Genomic DNA, 20,299 nt, shown 5'->3' with positions numbered 1-20,299 from the left:
AATTAAGGATCTCTTAAATGACGCTTACAATAAACTAGAAATGCTAATCACCTAACACAAAGGATGTTCCTAATATGCAGAGGAGATATACCACAACTTGTTTTCTCCTAGGTAAGTAAAAACTGCTTTTTACTTTCCTCAATTGATAATTAGTTTTAGTAGATACCATAAAATCAGTACAGTACTTACTATAAGTTGTTATAAAGCTGATATCTCTATAGGAAAATAGAATATTTTAATGAAAAACACCAAGTTTCATGTAAACATCAGTATTATAATGTGTGTATAAAATTCTGATATGCCATGTCGCATAACACCATAAAATATATAAAATTTTTCAGGCAGTTGCTAGAGGATTAACTTTACTTTGCACTTGTGATACTCCTGTGCCTAACAAATATTTTACAAACAGAACTCAGAGGACTCCATTTCCCCTCCACTATATTATGTTTCCTTGAGTTTTCTTCCTCTTTCTCAGCACACACCTGCAGACTCTGAAGTCACGCACTAAGATTTGCAGTGCAGGTAAATGGAGCAAAGTTAACTTCAACCTAGCTAGGTTGGATGCTATAAGTCATGTAGATGTGGAAGGGAATTATTCAAGAAAGCTGTCTGGGAACCTGAGCAAATATTTAAGCAGCTGGCCAATCTGAGCTTCATGTCTGCAGGGCTCCCAATTTAGCTCGGTTAGGCCTGTACAAACTAAAGTGTATTTATACTTCCAGAAATAAAGTGGAAGGGTTCGGTAACTTAAAACCTCTCAGGAGGTACTTGAGATAATGAAGAACAAGAATGCTTACCAAATAACCACGCACTATCATTTACACAGAAACTATCATTTACACAGAAATGCTACATTTTTGTTATCTTCAGTGAGATGCTTACCTATCTGACATTTTAATGACACTCCAAAAATCAGAGAGCTAGTAAGAAAGTAAACTTAAGTTATGCTTTTCCAATAAAAAAAGGGGGAAAAGAGATTTAAAGGTGGTTTTTTTTGTAAGTTAACTTGCAAAAATACAGGAAGAAAATAATGGTTTAGCTCATATAAGCATCACCAGCAACTGGAAGCAGTTAACTACCATAGTGATGAGATCTGTAAGAAATTATAAACATGCAAAAGTTTTAAGAACTTTAATGTCCCCAATTAACAAAGTGTTCTATAGCATCAAAGCTAATTGCTCCAATCTTAACTTTGTTTCATCAAAGTAAATTGATAGCTTCTTGTTTTCTTGTTAGTTGAGTCATAAGGCCCTTAATTTTATTTTTTCTCTGTGAACTCTCTGCAATTAAAGGCAATGATTAGACTACAGTCTATTTTACACAGCAATTACTTCATGCTGTAAAATAGGCTGCATGGCTGAATGGAGAACATCAAGGGAACCTTTCAGGAATGCAGGGAAAGTACAGGCATTAGGGAAATGCACCTCATTTTGTATTTAAAGGGTGAGACTGGATGTGGGTGTTTCAAAATACTACAAATTGAAGATGGTATTTACTACAGGATCAACTAATGCTCTTGTACAACCAAATTTTGGGCCATGACATTGCTTTGCATGTGGGTATGCATGTACTGCAATAACAAGGGCTTCAGGAAAACAATCCACATAAAATCCTTTAGTCTGTGCAATTCAAAATAATTCATACTTATCCAGATACCTTTATTTCCCTTAATGATTTCCTCTTCAACTATTATTTGTTCATCTACAGTAGACTATTCCAATACTTCAGAAGATACTAATTAAAATTTGAAAGCTAAGTACAAAGCAAGGGTACATTACACTACCTATAGTGAGAGAAGAAAAGCAACAGACCAAGTAAACTTGACAGGGTTTTTGTCATTGACCACCAAAAGGTCAGGATTTCACCCAGAACTTCAATTAAAGGGCAGAATTGATCTACCCTAACCCTCTAAAATTAAAACCAATCAACTAGAACTTGTCAGCCTAAGTTCCCATTACAGAAAAAGGCAGCCCTGGAACACAGGTCTTCTGACCCAGCTAGCTTAGGAAGAGCTGAAAGGCTATACATGTTTCCTATTTCTCTCCATTGACCAAAGAAAAGCTCTGTATGATTAGCTCAGGCTTAGCAATCTAAAGTTAGTAGATGTTGAAAGTTTAATCAAGTTTAATTTTTTCTTCTCTAGAAATTTTCCACATTCACAGAATCATTGTTTTAATGTGGGATAATACCTCTGCTATCTACTGGGAAAAAAGCAACACTGATAACATCAAAGTCATAAAAATCTACTGTTCCATATACCTTCTTTCAATGAAGACATATTGCAAAGAAACTAGCATTTTTTTAAATTCTATTCTTAAATTTCCTCTCTGCAACCAAGCTTAAACAGAGACAAACCAATGAGATGGGAAGTTTCTTCTGATGCATCTGCATTAATCTTTGCAAGCAGACCACATTTTGTTGTATAATCACATGCTTTATAAAGGCAACATCAGCCAAAGCTTTTAGACCTCTAAGTATACGCATTTTGCAAGACACTAAGGTTTTTAGTAGTTGATATCTGTCTTGCCATAAAAAAAAAGTCCAAAACCAGAGTCCATAAGCTGAGAAGACTTTTACAGGCACCACAGAAACAAAATTGTGAAAACATCAGGGTGTGTAACCCACTGGATACACTACTGACTAGACACACAGGATCAGACACTGAATGTTATTTCCTTGCCAGATTAAGTTAGCTTTTAAGTGTCCATTAACAGGATGTAACTTAACTTGGTTTAAGTTAAAGCAGATTTCTTCCATGGAGACAATGTTAAAGTTACACTTTTTATATTATAGCTCTTTATTATTTCTGTTTAATACATTTCCCTCAATTTTATGATGTGCCACATAAAATCTGAATGCAAACTATTACAGCCAAAAGCAATATTGGATATTCCACTTCAGAACCCATACCTTATTTAGGAGCCGGTGAATGACAAAGCCTTTTTTGGTATATAGGCGCTGTCATCCACAACATATTGAACATATTATATAATACAAATCTACCTACAATATTTTCTCCATACAAAACAAAACGAAGAGTAATATTTTGGAATAAGCAGTAAAGTTTCATATACACTTCCATTCAGAAGACTTGAACAGATTTGTATTTAACAGCCTATCACTGGAGAAAATATATGCTGCAGTTATGCATAACTACTATGTAAAATGAAACAAAATGTGAAACCTGATCTTCAAACTGTTCAATTAGTTGCTCTAAAAGCTTCTGGGCTACTGCTGTTTCTCTGCTTTTAATTCACACTTTGGCATCTCCATATAAATGGGCAAAAATAGACCTGACAATCACCAGTTGTCACTAACCTATATCAGTTTTCCCAATCTAGACACACTGAAATCTTTTATGATTCCAATTCCTCTTCAACCTCTTCACCTCTAAACTAATACAGCTCCAGAGGCTTCAGTGATGACTTATGTTAAACAAATATCCAGCCTTTTTACTTTTATGTCACGTTCAATAAAAACATTTCAGAATCCAAAGAGCTGACTTACCATTTTCTTCCAAGTACATCAGAAGGATGCTGCTGGATTCGGTCCCTTCTATGGCATAATCAAGTGCAATGTTTCCGTTAACATCTTGCAGCAGCACATTTGCTCCAGCCTACACACAAGAATTAAGAACATTTTAGGATTTTGTAATGAAATCTCAAAATGCTATGGGGGTTCTAACGTATTGGAACCAGTTAACATTCCCACTCAAAAACATTTCAAAACTTGGGTTTTGGGACAGTAGGTTCATTGTAACCTGAAACATAAAATAAAAACAAAGACAAGACTAAAGGATTCCTGATCGTCAGAAAGAGCTGGCACAGCTGACACTGGTAGCGCCTGAGCTGTCCAGCTTGCCTGTACTGCACAGATGTCTGAGCTGCCCGTCAATGAGTTTTGGAACCACCATGGTTTGCAGCACAGCATTTCAAAGTAAAGAAAGCTGTCACCAATTACAGTCTGCCTTAAAATACTGCACAATAAACAGCAGTGGTTCCACAGCTGACTGACAAGCAGCACAGACACCCATGCAGTAGGGATGGGTAGACAGCTGGTAGGGATAACCTTGTCAGCCGGGCCAACCCCTGTGGCCTCATTCATCAATCAAACTTCAAAGAGAATCATCCCTTGCTAAATAAAATTGCCATTTGTCACCAACTGAAGACAATGAAAGTGAGCTTGATAATTTCAGCTGTAGTCCCTAAAGGAGCCAAACTGACATTTCTATAAGTTTCATTCAAAATCCAACATAAAGGACAGACATCTAAAGGGAGCCACAGAACCAGCTGGGGGGAGTGGGGGGAATAGGCACATGAGAACCACAAAGAGAAACCACCAGAACAATGAAAAAATTCACATTTTCTATAGTGAATATTGTTAATACTAGAATTTACAGTATGAAGGACAGTTTTTTGTCTTTTTTTTAATATGAAAGCTTTCGTCTTTTCCTTGAAAATATTATATGTATCTGGTGAACATAAAGTTTACACTACAGTGAAATGCCATCTGTCCTCTTTTAGAGGGCATAACTTTAATTTATTTCAAGTGTTCTTTCTATGGCTTTAAACTGAAAGTAATTATGAAACAAAAGTGACCTCTGGTAAATTTAATTACTTTTCTTACCTACTTGTATGAAAAAGATGTAGCTAATAAAAATGATGGCTACCAATGACAGTCTGTCAGACTGGCAAAGGTAAACTGGTAATAAGGAATTATTAATATTAAAAGATATGACTGCTTCTTTCAGGAGTTTACACTGTAAGTACTATATCAAATAAAAACTCCTGGTGGGGTCAGCTCCTGGCTCAGGGTAATGTATGACATGAAAAGCTAGAAAATTCATGTGGGTTTCATGTCATCCAATTTAAACCGTTGAAGCTGGACTGCTAGTCTGAGCTAATCTCCTGTGTTCCCTTTGTAGTGAAAGAGGGGATGACAGGCACCAAAGACGGACTCATCCCATCTATCTCAAACACTGAGATATCTTACTCAAGGATATCCTACACTATAGGATAAACTATCTTACTACAACGTATACTACTTTCTGGTAGTGTCTGTCTTGCTCCACTGACTGTAAGGAGAAACCAGGACAGCAAATTTAGATTAGATGCATAATTTGTAGACAGCTAAATGAGATTAGATGACAGGAGCTGACTCTCTTAGCAAAAAGGAATGGAAGGAGACTTTCAAAATCTAAAATGTATATTCATTATAGTGCTATGAAAATAAATTTCTGTTTATCTATCCTACAAGTGAGAGCCAGAACTGAAGAGATGATAAAAAAGCTGGCAAAGGATGGATTTGCAGAGCATAATTTGTTTGCAGGATGGCTTAATCACATTTACTGTACTTGTTCCACTACTAGGCAGCAAGATTTTGCATTTTGACTTCTATTCACTGACCCATGAGGGTTTGCTGGTGATGGTAGAGTCAAAGAAGTAACACGTTTTTTGCATCTGATTGTTTTGAATGTAATGAAAAAAAAGCATAAAGCCTTCCAGGTACCTATCCTTCCTGCATGTAAATAATTTTCAAGCAAAGTCAAAAGAAGTCCAGGTGGATAACAATAAAACAAACCTACGTACATTCTCTTCCTTGTTGAGCTAAGAAACCAATATACCTTTGACATATTAAAATTCAGGAAAAGTGGGATTTTTAACTTGGCCAGCAGCACACTGTCCATTCTTTCTCTAAAGTGTAATGTTATTGAACAATACCTGGAATTATTGAGCTCCTCATAATTTTTATTGGGTAGTTCTACATTAGTTTATTTCTTTCTTCAAATGTTGCAATTTCCTAAATATCTTTTGCTAGTGACCAGAAGTTACAAATATTTCAAGTGTTAATATACGTGAAACCTCAGCAGCATCTGAACATATTCTTGATCCCTTATGTTTCCTTCCTCTGTATAGTGCCAAGCATACAAAGGAATTATTTAGTGTGGACCCCAAATAGTTCCACCAACTTACTTCACTAATAGGTTTGATTACAAGATGATCAACTAACGAAGATGTATATGCTGCTTATGGGCTACATACAATAATAAACCTGGGATACAACTTTCCAGGACAATGACTTACCTGCCGACTTGTTTTACTTTCACCATTTTTAAAGTGCTAAAAAAAATGACTGAGGCTCCAAATAATCATTAGAGTGTCCTCAAAACTATAGTAGGCTTTTAAAATCTGCCTGGTTATTTATGTATTTATTTTATGATTACTACCATAAAATTTTCTTCCAGAATCATAATAAACAGAAACTTGCACTTTATTAAAATTGAAGATAAGACGTGCTGGATTCATCTGACTTCAGCAAATCTAATTTTAAGAGCTGCATCAAATGTTTTGGGAATAGTCAGAAATACTGCTATTTGTAAAGTCCAGTATGTTTCATAAAGAAAGCAATTTTAAGTATAGCATATAAGAGAGGAAGCATCTTATCCAGGACTATGTGTTTGAGGATTTAAGTGCACATGGATTTAGGTACTAGAAATGTTTCTTAAACTCAGTTTCTTTGATACGTTCTCAAAACGGTTCTTAATTCTATTTCTATGCTTAGCTATGCTTTCAAAGAAATCCTGACTTGAAATAATCTCCCTTTGTGATAGCCATCTGAAAAATGGCTTTCAAAGAGAAATTAAGAAAAAAATCTCAGGCTAGCTGACGAATTTTTCTGTCACTAGAGAAAGAAAAGCTGAAAAAAGGGTAAACAGATAAAAAATTGTTTCCCTTGTTATCAAGTTCTATTTTTTTCTCATTTTCCTCTCTTTCACATGGGGCCATGGAGGACAGACTCTTCACTGTAACCATTTGAAAGTAACCTGCTAACAAAGAGTTTTTATCACAGAACTCATTTTAATAAACTTTTTATATTCTGAACCAGATTCTGGCATACCTACAGATGAAACACGCTCACCAGTTCTTAATATTTATCATTCAAACCTTCAAACCAAACTAATGAAAAACAATTTCATTAATCCAGGCACACGTGAACTGTTGCAAATGTATACCGCTTTACAATTGCTCACAATATCAATTTCATTTAGATTTAGTGATACGACTACTGTAGCAGATGAGAAGGAGTATAGAATTTCCCAGATGATTCCACTGGCTCACCGGGCACTTTTCTGCCGGTAACTGATACTCAGTTACCGGAAGAAAAGTAAACTATAATGCACCTTCATGTTAATCAAGGAAATATGGGAACCCTTAATAAAAGAACCCGTAATAAATTTGTATCTTTTAATTTTGCCACACAGTAACATGCATATGTACTGCAGACTGCACATGTACTACTGAAACTTGTGGAAGTGCAATGACATCAATTCACTGGGAAAGGGGAGACATTCAAAGACATGCAAAGCAGCTGATGGCAGGTAAGGAGCTTGTTTGCTCGTACAGGAAGGGTTTACATAGCCACAAATACAGACAGACCAGAATTCTTCCATCTTAATTGTAAGCTGGAGGATTTGAGCCAGCTCAGGTCCACAAACTTCCCAACTATGAAAACATGGCATCACCAAGCTAACAGGATTGTTGAATGTTATCCAAGTTGATGGCTTCTGGATTTTTTGAGAAAAAAAAAAAACACCAAACAAAGAAACAGTGTTTTGTTTGGAATCAGACTGAAATGCAAAACTCATAATACCAAAATTATCTGTGAAATGGAAATTTCGGGTTTCAAACAACTTCAGTTACAATTCATACATACATTGTGCTGGCTATCTACACGTGGGAAATTTCACTGTGTTTCCCTTCTTTAGTGTGTTCCTGTCAAAAAAGTCTGACATTTAATTGCTGCAGTTGTTAGTATGATGCAAAATGTACAAACCAGTATGCACAGGATAGAGCATATCTTTCTGTTCAACTCTGATCACATATTTGCCTGCAATACATTGGAAACTCTTCACTGTTGAATGTGACACAGGCTTCCCAGTTGCCCAGGATACCTTTTATTCCCAGGCATCTCTCAGCTAGTCATGGCCAGTGCTAAAAGATTATTTGAAAATCGTTTTCTAATTAAAACCCAAATTTTCCATTAGCTTCTTGTGTAAGCAGAATGCAAATGGCAATACCACAGCTGGCAGAAAACATGACAGAAGCTCACACAAGTATCAGATGGGGATCACATTCTGATAAATGAGAGAGAGGCAGGCTAAGCTAAGCAGCAACAGGACAGAAGAGCAGCAGACTCAAGCGGAAGTGCAGACAGAGCATGACAAAGATGTGCAACGTGTTGTAGATAACAGATCTCACAAGTATTGTACTTATATGTCCAAATTTAGATGGCCAAAACTGTACTAAACTATTCAAGTGTTACCACTATATAGATGGCCTTGTAGGCCAGACAATAAGAAACACAGATATAATTAAAGATGCAGATGGAATTAAGACCATCTTAATATTGTCTTACTTTGTTCTTAAGTTTATAGCTCTTGAGGAAACTATGGGGAATACAGTACCCAGACTATTGACAATGAGATTCTAAATATATATTGGAATTGTATATGTTGGCCTTATTTATATTCAAAATGCAATTCCATATTTATTCTATTTCAGTTCAAATATTTTATCCATCCACTTGAATTCTGCATGCAGTGCTCAGCTTATATAAAAAGCTACTGGCTTACCCATTCAATAACATGTCCTCAGCCTCCCATCATTTCTCAGTAAGAACCCCCTTGAAAAACTTTATCCAATATATCCCCTAATTGTTACAAAAATATTTTTGAGAAAAATATTTTTTCCGAAATGATAACTTGCTTCATTTTAGCAAGACTGGAGTGGAACATATTTACATATGTCATAAAAGAAATGCTCCTAAGGAAACCTACTTCAGTATACAGAGTGCAAAATGCAACTGAAGTATATGCACTGTTATGTGAGAACAACATCCATATACAGAGTGTGAGTGAACTCTGGTTCTCAGTAATAACTGAGGAGATGGTGCCAGATTTACACAATATCTCCCTATGATCAGAAATCAAAGCCTGCTACCAGAGAGAAAATACCTTTGGCTAGAGAGAGGAGGTAAGATTTTTCTTCTGGTTCTGGCAACAAAGACTGAAAAGAATTGAAAAGACTTCAATTTATCTTAGGACCAGTTTAGCATGCATTTTTTAACCTGTTTTAATTTCTCCTTATTCATTAATTTGTATAATCTATGATATGTCTTCATTTAAGACAAACTCATGGAATAGCTTAATTCCACATATATTCAAAGATTGATGATACTAGAGACTAAGAGACTGATCTCAAAAACAAAATAGATGGACACAGGTAGACCTGAACTGCTTTGCAATACCTATCTATATGCACACCTTTGTTTTTTGCCAAGTGTGAAGTAGTTTGAGATGGCTTACCATTCAGTAGAAGACAGATGAACAACTTCAGATTCACCACAGAATATTATGAATCAAGAGTCACCAACTGTCACTGTACATCACATATATCACACAATGTATGTTCCCACTCTAACTTACCTAACTTATCCCATGTTCACATCTCTGTATATCTGTATATACTTAAACCTATTTCAGAATAATACAGTGAAAGGGGAGAGCAGCACTTTAGACACAAGGTCATAGTAGGAGCTGAACTCTTTCTTCCCAAATAGTATTTCAGAAAGTGGGTGAAGAACCCAATAGCTTCTGAAGTCCAAGCACTATTAAAGATATTCATATTTCTACACAATACTGCATATCCACATCTGAAATGTGTTCTTCAAGATTGACACAGTATGTGTTTTAGCATATATGACCTGAAAAGCAAAACCTTACATTCTTCAGCATCTCAATATGAATCTTCATTACTGCAGTGTATCAACAATGCTTTATAAGAACATCTTCAGTTCAAATAAACAGGGCATGAAAACAATAAACACATCTGTAAATGCTGTTCATTGCTGCATTCTCCCTTGTCTGACACTATGCAATCACATGCATCATTTTTCACTAAATGCTACAGTAACTATTCAAAACATGATAATATCATTACAGCAAGAGTTAGACCTCTGCACTACCACAAAACATTTGTGGCATTTCACTTGCCATAACATAAATACATATACTTTTTTCCATATTGACCTACACCTTTTCACTAATTTCATTAAAAGGTTTTGTTCATTGAAGGATATCCAAGGTTTACACACACATATATGCATAGTCTCATGTATACCATGGAAAGCATGCAGATGGTCCATCCTTCTAAAGAACTGTTTGACAAACCTCTGTTAAAAGTCTTGTAGTACACTATCAGTTGAAAAGAAAGCAACAGCAAACAGGGTATAATGCTCTATTTGCTTGTTAACAGGGAAACATACAGGAAATCCCACATGCCCAAGGGCTCCATGGATCCATTTGATCTTGCTCTCTAATCTCAGAGGCTTGCATGAATTTTCATTCAAGACACCAAATCCCAGAAACCTAGCTGGCTCCTCTTTTTGTGGCTTATATTGGCCTTCATTAGTTTGACTTTCATTCATTAACAAAGCAAAAGGTATGATGTTGTTCAATATAGTGTTGTGTTACACATCATTAGCAATGGATCTCACTTTTCACAAATTCATGATGCTAAGCAGAACAGGAAAAGCTCTTAAGGAGGGCTCACAAAAGTCAAAGACATTAGAAAACCGCAGACAAAGAAATAAAATTAAACATTAAATGAGAATGGCTGAGCAGCTGCTCTCAGTTCAACAGCATGTTTTTCTTCCAACTCATTTCAACAACAGACTTCCTGTAGGCAGGATATTTCACAGAAATAAAAATTTAGTTACTAGAAGAGCTGGGGAAAAAACAAACGAGGATTTAGTGTTTACCATAGATCTGCATTGACAGTTCCCCTAGCTGCTCTCTGTTGCAATCCTGCTTACTAAGAAGAAACCTGACACACACATAAGTTGAGCAACTACTTTTGTTTTTGTTTTTTGGAAATAAGACAATCTAGGAACTATTTTACTGAATCTGGATATTGTCTCTCAGAATGTTGATTGCAGTCTTAATACTTTAATTTTGACTTTTTCCACAAATCTTTGAGGACCCCCCCCACACACACACACCCTTCATGGCATTGCAGATCTTAAGACACCAGGGATACAGTTAATCAATATCTGTCCATTTTGGAGTAAAGCATGGATTCTTGTCCAAGAATAAAATGTCAGAAGAGGTGCCCAGAAGCCCGTAAGAAGCCAGCTATCTTCCCCTGAGCAGATTCAGGACTAGGAATCTACCATGCAGCTTACATACTTCTAAATTTTAACTGTTATTCCTACTCCCCAGGGCTTAACAGAGAATGGAAGAGGAATGACAAATGTTCATAAGCCATCTGTAAAGACCTGTAACTTTCACTATAGTCCACGACCCCCAGTAAAGCCTGCCAAACAAAACATGGAAAGGGCACAACATTCTCCCTGCACGGAAGACAGAAGTGGGACTGGTAGAAAGCCATCCACCAAACAGCGATATCTGCTATACAGCTAATCCTAGCAGGCTTTTCTTTCATATATCTTGGTGGAACAGAAAGGAATTAAAATTTCAGCTGTACAAAACCAGCATTTCACAAGCCTGTTCTTCAGGGCAGTTTCCATCACTGCAGCCAGAGGAGACACATGTGATCTTTGATTAAATGGGAATTTCAGTCACTCAAGACTGATGACTAGAGCTTCAAAGTATTATGTTTTGCAAATAATAAATAATAATTTCTCTCAGGTAGTTAAGTTCCACATCTAAACAAACCCCCACACAGACTGTAATGGAAACCAGACCTAGGCATAACTTTTCCAAAATAATAGGTTTTCCTCAGTAAATTCTGATTTATTGAAACCTGAACTTTTAAGTGCCTTGAAATGCAAATAGCACTCTCATTATAAGGTAGGAATTTTCAATTTGAAAATATTTTCTTCCTTTGTTTCCAGAGTGTCTCTGTTCAAAACAGTCTGAATAACAAGAAGCCAAACTCTGTACAGCAATTCAGAACTTAAATCTAGGGATCACAAATCAAAATAACAACTGAAAAGATCTAATTGCACCTATTGTTCTTGTAATTTGATAAACTCACACATGTTCAGTGAATGTGCCTTGCACAGACTTGTGAAGCTATGGAAAGACTGTAGAGAACACATACTCGTGCTCAGCTGATATCCTCTGCTGTAGGGCAGCATGTTCAGGCATATTCACTCAGAAAGACAAATTCTCCTTTAATACAAATGGAAAAAACTGTCACTTCCATTTACTTCCATGGACTTGCAGAGCTCCAGGACAGCTCTACAAACTCATCTGGCTGAGCACACAGGCCCAGGACTTCTTCCAAAACTTTAAATCAATGGTTTCCTCCAAATTATGGGAAATTGAGTGACTCAGGAGCTTCTACCTCTCATAGAGGAAAGATACTATCAATCAGCTGTTTGCTATCTTTGTTCTATTTTAAGGCTTTACACTCTGTGGGAGCTGCTACTGTGTGTAAGCCCATGCCTGTCACATTACCAGGTTTACTCTTCCATAAGGAGGCAGGAATTGTCTGACATCTGGATGAGCTTTACTTGTGATCTAAGGTAAAGTTTGGATTCAGTTTTGGTATGCCTCATCTCACATCATCCAAACACAAAGCTCAATCCCTTATGCTATGTCCATGACAACACAGCCTAGAGAACCAAAGCTGAATTCAATGTCTTACAAGTGCTCTCTTGGCATGGAAAATAAGCTGAAGATGAGAGATGGTCTATCTCCACCAAGACACTCTAAAGGAAAGCAGGACAGAAGTCAGTGCAGACAATCACTTCTCTTCCAAGCTTGGGAAGATAGGACTAAAGGAGTCTACAGTCCAAGAGTATAAGGGAAGGCAAGATCAGTTGGAGGTACTGGGGTGCTCAAGTGAGCCTACAAGAAAGGAGCTGGAACCCAGGATAATTCATATACTGTACCAATCTCAGAAAAGCCATAGATAATTCTTTTGTGTAACAGTATAGCTGTGTCATTTAGGAATTTAATTTTATGCCAATACACTGATATAATCACTAAAACAACATATGCATATACATTGTAATGGTATAGCATAATTATGCATAAGTATCTATGCATAATTATGCTATACCATCACAATATACTTTTTTCCTGTATAGTTACATGCTAGACCAGTCAAGCAACCTTCATACAAATACACTTGGGAATTTTATCATACTAATAAAAGTAAAGTGTTTCAGCTATAGTGTGGAGACAAGTTTTTTAATTCATGGCACTCTTGGGTTTCATTATTGCAGAAAGAAGCATCAAGATCTGAATATGCAGCTTAACTCCTGGTCCCAAAATAGACTTTTTTGTAATCTAGAAATTAGGATTTATGGATGCATACCAATGTATAGTATACAATGTACATTATAGTGCTCCAAAAATCCCAAGTATCTTAACTTTTGTAAAAGATGAGTTAAGAAAGGATTAAAAAATGTGCAAATAAAGTGGCTCTTTATAAAAATTTTCATATAGATGTACACATATGAGATCAGTAATGTCTACAGAAATACTCAATTTTATTTGAAAATACACTTCTTTGTTGTTGCAGTATGTGTCAAAACTAATAAAAACAGTACTTTAAAATCATCATTCAATGTTCAATAATCATTTTGATAATCATTTAATTTATGGGGAAGGCAATTTTTCTTAAACTAATAATATGTAGGCAATGTCAAGCCAGAGAAAGGATTTTCAATGAGTTAAAAAAATAAGACTGTCATGGGACATATTGAAGATTGCTTGACAGGCATAGTCTGTTCCACTAATGCATTCAGAAGATAAAAGAATTAGCATTGATGACTGAAAACTAAAGACCAGCATTTTCCCATCTGCTTGTGCACCACGGGGACTTAAATTCTGCCCATCAGCTGGAAGGCTTATAAAAGGCAAAAAAGAAACCCACTCATTTCCAGTACTGAACTCTACTGATAACACTGCAGAAGTCGGTGTGTTTTCAGTAACTTCTTCCATAGTAAAATACAACTAAGCATAGAGTTAGGAGATAAAAAGTTAAAATCTACTAACCCAGAAGCTACCAATTCAAAAATAATGCAAATTTCTCAAATTCTGACTGTTTCCATACCCTAGCACCACAACATTCATGAGGATTTTGGAACATCCTATTAATTCAAAATGCACACAGCTATTTACACAGATCTTAATTAGCTGGCAAGCAGGCTTTCATGGTTGTTCTCCATATTTTGGCTCCTAGTATGCATCCCCAAGGTTTCTTGGAATATAAGCTTTTCATTTCTGAGCTAAATAAACTCTGGTTTTCTTGACCTAGCTTTTTCTCAAGAAATTGTTTTTCTTCCCTCTCTTCTCCCACCTAAATCTCTGAAAATATGCAGAACTGTCAAGTTAGTTTAATTAGAAGTTATGACAGAATTATATTTGTTGTACCTTTTTTACTACCATACTTTGGTATTTTTCCAGTAAGCTCAACTAAGCAATCTTAACAATCAAAATCCTTAGTTCAAATATATGATCAAATTTTGTAATTTGATTTGAACACTAACTGCAGCAGCCTTCGTGTGTCTTCTTCATATGTAATCACAGCTATTTGATTAGTCATCTGCTTTTAAAGCTATGAGGAAAGGGGCAAAAAGAATATGCTTTTCTCTTGCACTTCATGTTTGCTGCATGTCAAAAAGGGGTGGTACACTTCAGCTTAGACACAGTGTTTGGCAAATGAAGGTATAGGGTTTTAGGTGTGACCGTGACTTCCATCAGTCAGTTTGGATTATGGGTAGAACATGTTCAAGTTCAGGACTAGGTCCCCCAATTAGCCATGTCCTTAAACATCCAATTCTCCAGTCTCTGTGCATAAGCTTTATTCAAACAGAAATGGCTGGAAAGTATCTTGCTCTCAAGATGCATACTTGTCTTAATGTAAGTCAAGATTTTGGCTGCCTTGCATTTAAAAAACTGTTAAGATGCTAAAGAGCAGCTACTGAAGAATAATGTCCCTGATTTTCTTCTCCATAGCCAAGTATGACACAAAGAAAGCAATATCTAACTTTATTTATATTTATTTATGGAGGCACCTCTTGGGTCAAAATTCCTATTAGACTGTTTTAGTGAGGGCTTCTCAGAAAAGAGATATAAAGATGAGGCACTAAGGGATCTGAGTTGGTGCTATAAACATCAAGAAGCTCCTCCTTAGCATGGCAGAAGAAGAAAGTTAAATTGGGATAATTATATGAATTGGATGGAGCACTTTGAGCATCACAAAATGTGCTAAAATATACCTTTAACTCCTTTAATCAAACCATTTTCTTTGTAAGTAAGAAAAAATTCAGGAAAGATCTCAGAATATATTTTCATACAATGATTTAGTACCTATATTGGAAGTTGAGGTACACTAAAGAAATGGCAGAATAAAAAAAAAAACACAGCAAAACAGTTGTGTGATTACATCATAAAGAAAAGTTTTCTTTGTCTGGAACAGCATTCAGTTCTATTTTTAAGACACTGCAGCAAAAATGCTAATGATCAGAACAAGGTCATCAAAAAGGGTGGCTAAAGCACAGAAGGATGGGTATACGACTTGATACTGCCAACCCTCAAATTGTTTGGCAAGAAAAGAGAATTAGAAGGGAACCTTCAAAGAGCCCTGATGGTTAAAGACTAAAATTTCCCCATCTGCTTGTGCACATGGGGACTTGCACACTCCCCATCAGTAGCAGGGCTTATAGGAAAAAATTAAATGATTCAAGCACTGAATGCCTCTGATAACAGTATAGAAGCACATATTCTTTTCAATTCTAAATTAATTTTAATCATTAAAAATGCACAGGCACACTGAAAAGTGATCAGTCCCTGTCTCATTATATCGGAAGAAAAGCTCACTTTACAAAATTACTGCCTGTTAGTTTTAGAACAAGTAGAAGGAAGTTTTTCACAGAGCAGGGAGTGAGCCTGTCAAAAAGTCTTTTGAGTCAGATACTATAGTTACTGTAAGGACTGGGATGGTTTACTTTATAATCATCAATGAAGTTTGTAATTACATAAGATTAACAAAATCTCTTATTTTAGGAAATAAAAAGATCATTCTCGGGGTTAGTAAGAACTGTCATTCATCTACAGCACTGCACAGTAAATAAGGTACAATTTTATTGGAGGCAAAAAGGGGTAAGAAACATCCTCTGAAAATCAACTATAGCACAGCTATGGATAGGGCATAAACCAAACTAGAATGAAATAAAACTTTCTGATAAAAAAATGGCAAGTATTACCTTTTACTAATACATTTCTTATTAGCTTCCATACATACATACATATATTTGTATGTATGCATGCTTCCAGGCTCAATTAAATGATGCAAATGGTGGAAAATCTGACTGGAATCAAAACTTTACACCCTATTTAAGAAGATGGTCATCTTCTTACTCTCTGTGTGGGGGAAGTTAGCCTTTTCTTCCTTTCAGTGCACACTGTCATATCCTTGACTGTAGTTATGCAATTTCAAGACACCGATACTGAAGACTCTGATTTTCATACTCTAGTCCATGTTGAGATTACACACAGACATTCACAAATATACACATGGAAATTATACATGCTTCAAATAGCACATGAAAATAAATAGAACCACTTCAGGCATGACATTGGATACTATCATTTTACTGATGCAGAGAAAATGACAAAGCCTACATTAATGTATAGACATGTACAGTAAAAATAAAGTGTACTATGTGTCTCTGTTAGAAAAGGCAAGAGATTAAACAGTACATGGAAAATGATAGCTGCATACAGTATATAGTTTCTGCAAAGATAAATGCATTCATTCCATGCAAGGAACTAAGAGTACAAAAACACTAATTTAACACAGTTAATTTGCATTTTTGTTATGAGACAAGCTCATGGTGTTGATTGATAACATAAGCATATTCCAAGTGTACAGGGAAGAGACTGTGTAGCAGCTTAATCAGCACCTAGGGTGACACTGTCCTGCTGGTTAGTAATTAAATCTATATACTCTACAAACAAGTCATTGTGTGAAATACCAACTGTATTTAGAAAGTTTAGTATGCCAGGCATCTTAATAGAGAAAGGAATTGGCTTCTCAGAACCCTAGAGTGTAACTAGACAACTTGCAAGCAGACTACACCATTATTTTACCATGCCTGGTTAATGCATGAAGTGTAGCACATATAAAAAAGCCCTTCCAGTCATACAAAGTAACAACAATTTTCTGTGTGGGACTACTATCCTAAAACAATCCTGGTGGAAAAAACACATCCCATGCCAAACTTTCTAATCAGTTACATAAAAAGGATAGCATATACCTATATATTCAACCAACAGAAGCATAACCCACAGCTGTAATTTACATGTTAATCAACCATAAGATTACACATTTATTTGCATAAAGTACTCTCAATTATTTAATGCATATTTTGACAGAGTGATAGAATTTTAGAAAAACATAAAACAAAACCACCTAAAGACATAATGCTATGCGGATCATGGATTACCTACGTATCTTAACAGGCAGATTTTTTTTTTAATCAGTTGTGTTCACACAGTGTAATCTTAGCAGTAAATGATGAGGTGATAGGCATGAAAGATTAGTACTTATCATGGCCCAGCAACATTTGTCCATAATCATTTCCTAATGATCCTCTGGTCTTCTTCATTGCCCCAGAAACTTTTCCCACCTCCAATGCTCCTATATTTTTTATGAACATCCTTCTTCCCAACAAATGGTATATCATTAGTCTTGCATTATTTGTTTTAATTCAACAAATATTTCCCCTTTTTTAACATTTTGGAAAAAATGATCTTATGTACAGTATTTAAAAAGTTTGCTGTAAATAATAGTTCCTAATAAGTCATTTGAAATGAAAGCAAGTATGATTTGATAAACTTTGATTCTTACATAGTTGCAGATGCAGCTGTTTTTCATAAATCCTATAGAAAGCAATTTTTTTCATTACCTTTTATACATGCTTTCCAACATCCTCTTAGCCTTTCTTCCTTGCAAACAACAACCACATCTTGTTTAAGCTCTTTATAAAAAATAAGAAAACCAAACTACCACTAACTCTCCACTATTTTTCAGTTTAATTAAGTCTTTAATTCCCATGCTTCATTATGCATCCCAGTCTCATTATCTCACACTGTTTTGCACTGAACTGAATTACCTACTTTTCCTCACAAAGTTTACACCAGTTATTTCAAATTTGGGATGTCAGTATTTTTCTCCCTTTTTTCCTGTTCTAATTGAAGAGACTTCAAAAACACATACAAACACGAGCCTTTTACTGACCCTCATGTCACCTCATTTATTACCTCCACTAATCCTGCACTGTTATAATTTACCAAAACCATCTGCTTTCAATCCATAAGCCAGTTTTTCCTGCAGCCGTTTTCTTTCCAATGACTTTATAGATCAGTCTTTAGGGTGGCATATCTAGACAGGTTGCCCTTGAACTTTTGATAAATTGTATCAGTGCTGCATTTTCCCCTACTAGTTCACTCACAAACTCAAGAATTCATTTGACGGGTCTTTTTTCATGTTCACTAGCCTTTCTAAATTACACATTTCAAATTATGCTATAGAGCTATTTCATTCTAATGTTTCCCAAATGAAAACACACAAAAAGCCATGTTATGGAAAATCAGGCTCGCCGGCCTCCATAACAGGGTCCGACCCTAGGTTCCTGCTGAGGCAGAAGTTCGAAGTCAGATTGAAGAAAAATAAAATTTAATGACATACGTGTGGTAATTACAGCTCGAGCTGGGTGCCTCCAAAGAGGGACCCCGAACAAAGAAATCCCTGGGCAATTATACCCTTACAATCTAAATTCCCCACCCCTTAAGCGATAGTTTGGACCAATAGTAATAATTATAGCTCGATTCTTCCCCTTCTTCACTGGGCCCCTTCATTGTCTCTAGGCAGGCCGCTGCTTATCTTCAAGGTTGGCTACTCCTGCTGTCCATGTAACTTCTTTATCCCTCCAGCTTGAACCGGCTCTGGGGCCCCCCTTTTACTTATCTAAGTAAAAGTTCACAGCAAGTTCACAGCCTGAGGCCTAAGGCTTCAGCAAATTTAGCTACTAATGCTAAGCAAGTTATGCTAAGCAATTAATTCTAGACAGCTTCAGTTCAATATTCTCTAACAAGCCATATAAGTGTGGGGGGGGTGGGGTGGGGGGGGCAGGGGTGTCTTTTTGAATACTGCAGGACAGCTCTACTCAAAAAGAATATCCCTCTCTCCATTTTTTTCAGAGAAGGACAGCAGCTGACAAGACAGGTTCCACAAGAATTCCTAAACTCTGGAAATCACATCTACCATTCTTGATATAGCTTTGTTTTACCGGAGTGTTGCAGATGCTGCAAGGCTCAGTCATTTTCTGTGAGCTAGCCGTTTTTCTCAGCCACAAGAACACAGTGATCATGAGAGATCCCAAAGACCAGAAACATGTTTTTGGCTTATTATGGTTGTTAATAACTTGATTAACTATTGAAGAAGGTAGCATAAAAAGGAACTGAAGGAGTCTGGTCTGTTGTTGCACATTTCATATTTTGCAGGAGTGCCTAAAGCAAAGGGCAGACACAACCTTCTTCTATCAGTAGGGGGAAGACATAGATCTAGGTAGGTAAACCCTCCCGTAAGAGGATATACCATATATGTGTACATCCTGCTCCATTAGATCTAACACCAATGGCACACTATCATTCAAACAAGCTGTTCAACCCACCAAGTTGCCAAAACCATCTCATTCCCCCTAAGCTCCCTAGACTTCAAGAGAGATGGCAGCATGTTGTAGGAATAGCCAAATTAGCTGCAATCAGCTCAGCTCAGTACTGGTGACTGTCTAGTCCTGGCAGCACAGAATTTAGCACAAGCTAGTTTATCTCTTTTCTCAAGTAGTTTTACAGCTGGCTGACCTTCACACTAAGCTGAGTGGTGCCCCAGATAGTGCAGACTTACATTACACCTCCTATCCTACGTCTTCCATATTCCAGGATACTGCTCTAATCACCAGACCTGACAAAATTCAAATCTTTACATTTTCAAATATTTCTTTTATTTGTATAGCTCTGGTAAAAAAATGGAAACCAGTAAGAATAAAGAAATCAACAGGAACTGTTTAATAATTTCAAATGAACTTCACCAAAGGATTCTCTTATATAACTTTTATTTTCTCTTTGTAATTCTTGCTTTAATCATTTTTTTGACTAATCAAGTTGCTTAGTATATTTCTTTTTTGTCTGCCTGTTCATACCTCTTATTGGGACAATATTCAGATTTATGCACCAGTCTGTAGTTTCTCTTATAAA

The 20,299-nt window shown here is 36.2% G+C and overlaps 1 protein-coding gene across 1 annotated transcript in view; it reads right to left on the bottom strand.

The window, feature by feature from the left end:
• The window catches only part of MYO16 (myosin XVI), a 396,474-nt gene that overhangs the window by 231,110 nt on the left and 145,065 nt on the right, over positions 1-20,299 (bottom strand). The window contains exon 5 of the mRNA XM_067293848.1: positions 3,511-3,619. Coding sequence (XP_067149949.1) covers positions 3,511-3,619 — 109 coding nt within the window. The remainder of the gene's footprint in view (positions 1-3,510; positions 3,620-20,299) is intronic.

The sequence above is a fragment of the Apteryx mantelli genome, chromosome 1, assembly GCF_036417845.1.
Source record: "Apteryx mantelli isolate bAptMan1 chromosome 1, bAptMan1.hap1, whole genome shotgun sequence".
Classification (NCBI taxonomy): Eukaryota; Metazoa; Chordata; class Aves; order Apterygiformes; family Apterygidae; genus Apteryx; species Apteryx mantelli.
Note: the sequence above shows the minus strand (reverse complement) of the source record. Positions and strands in the feature narration are given on the sequence as shown.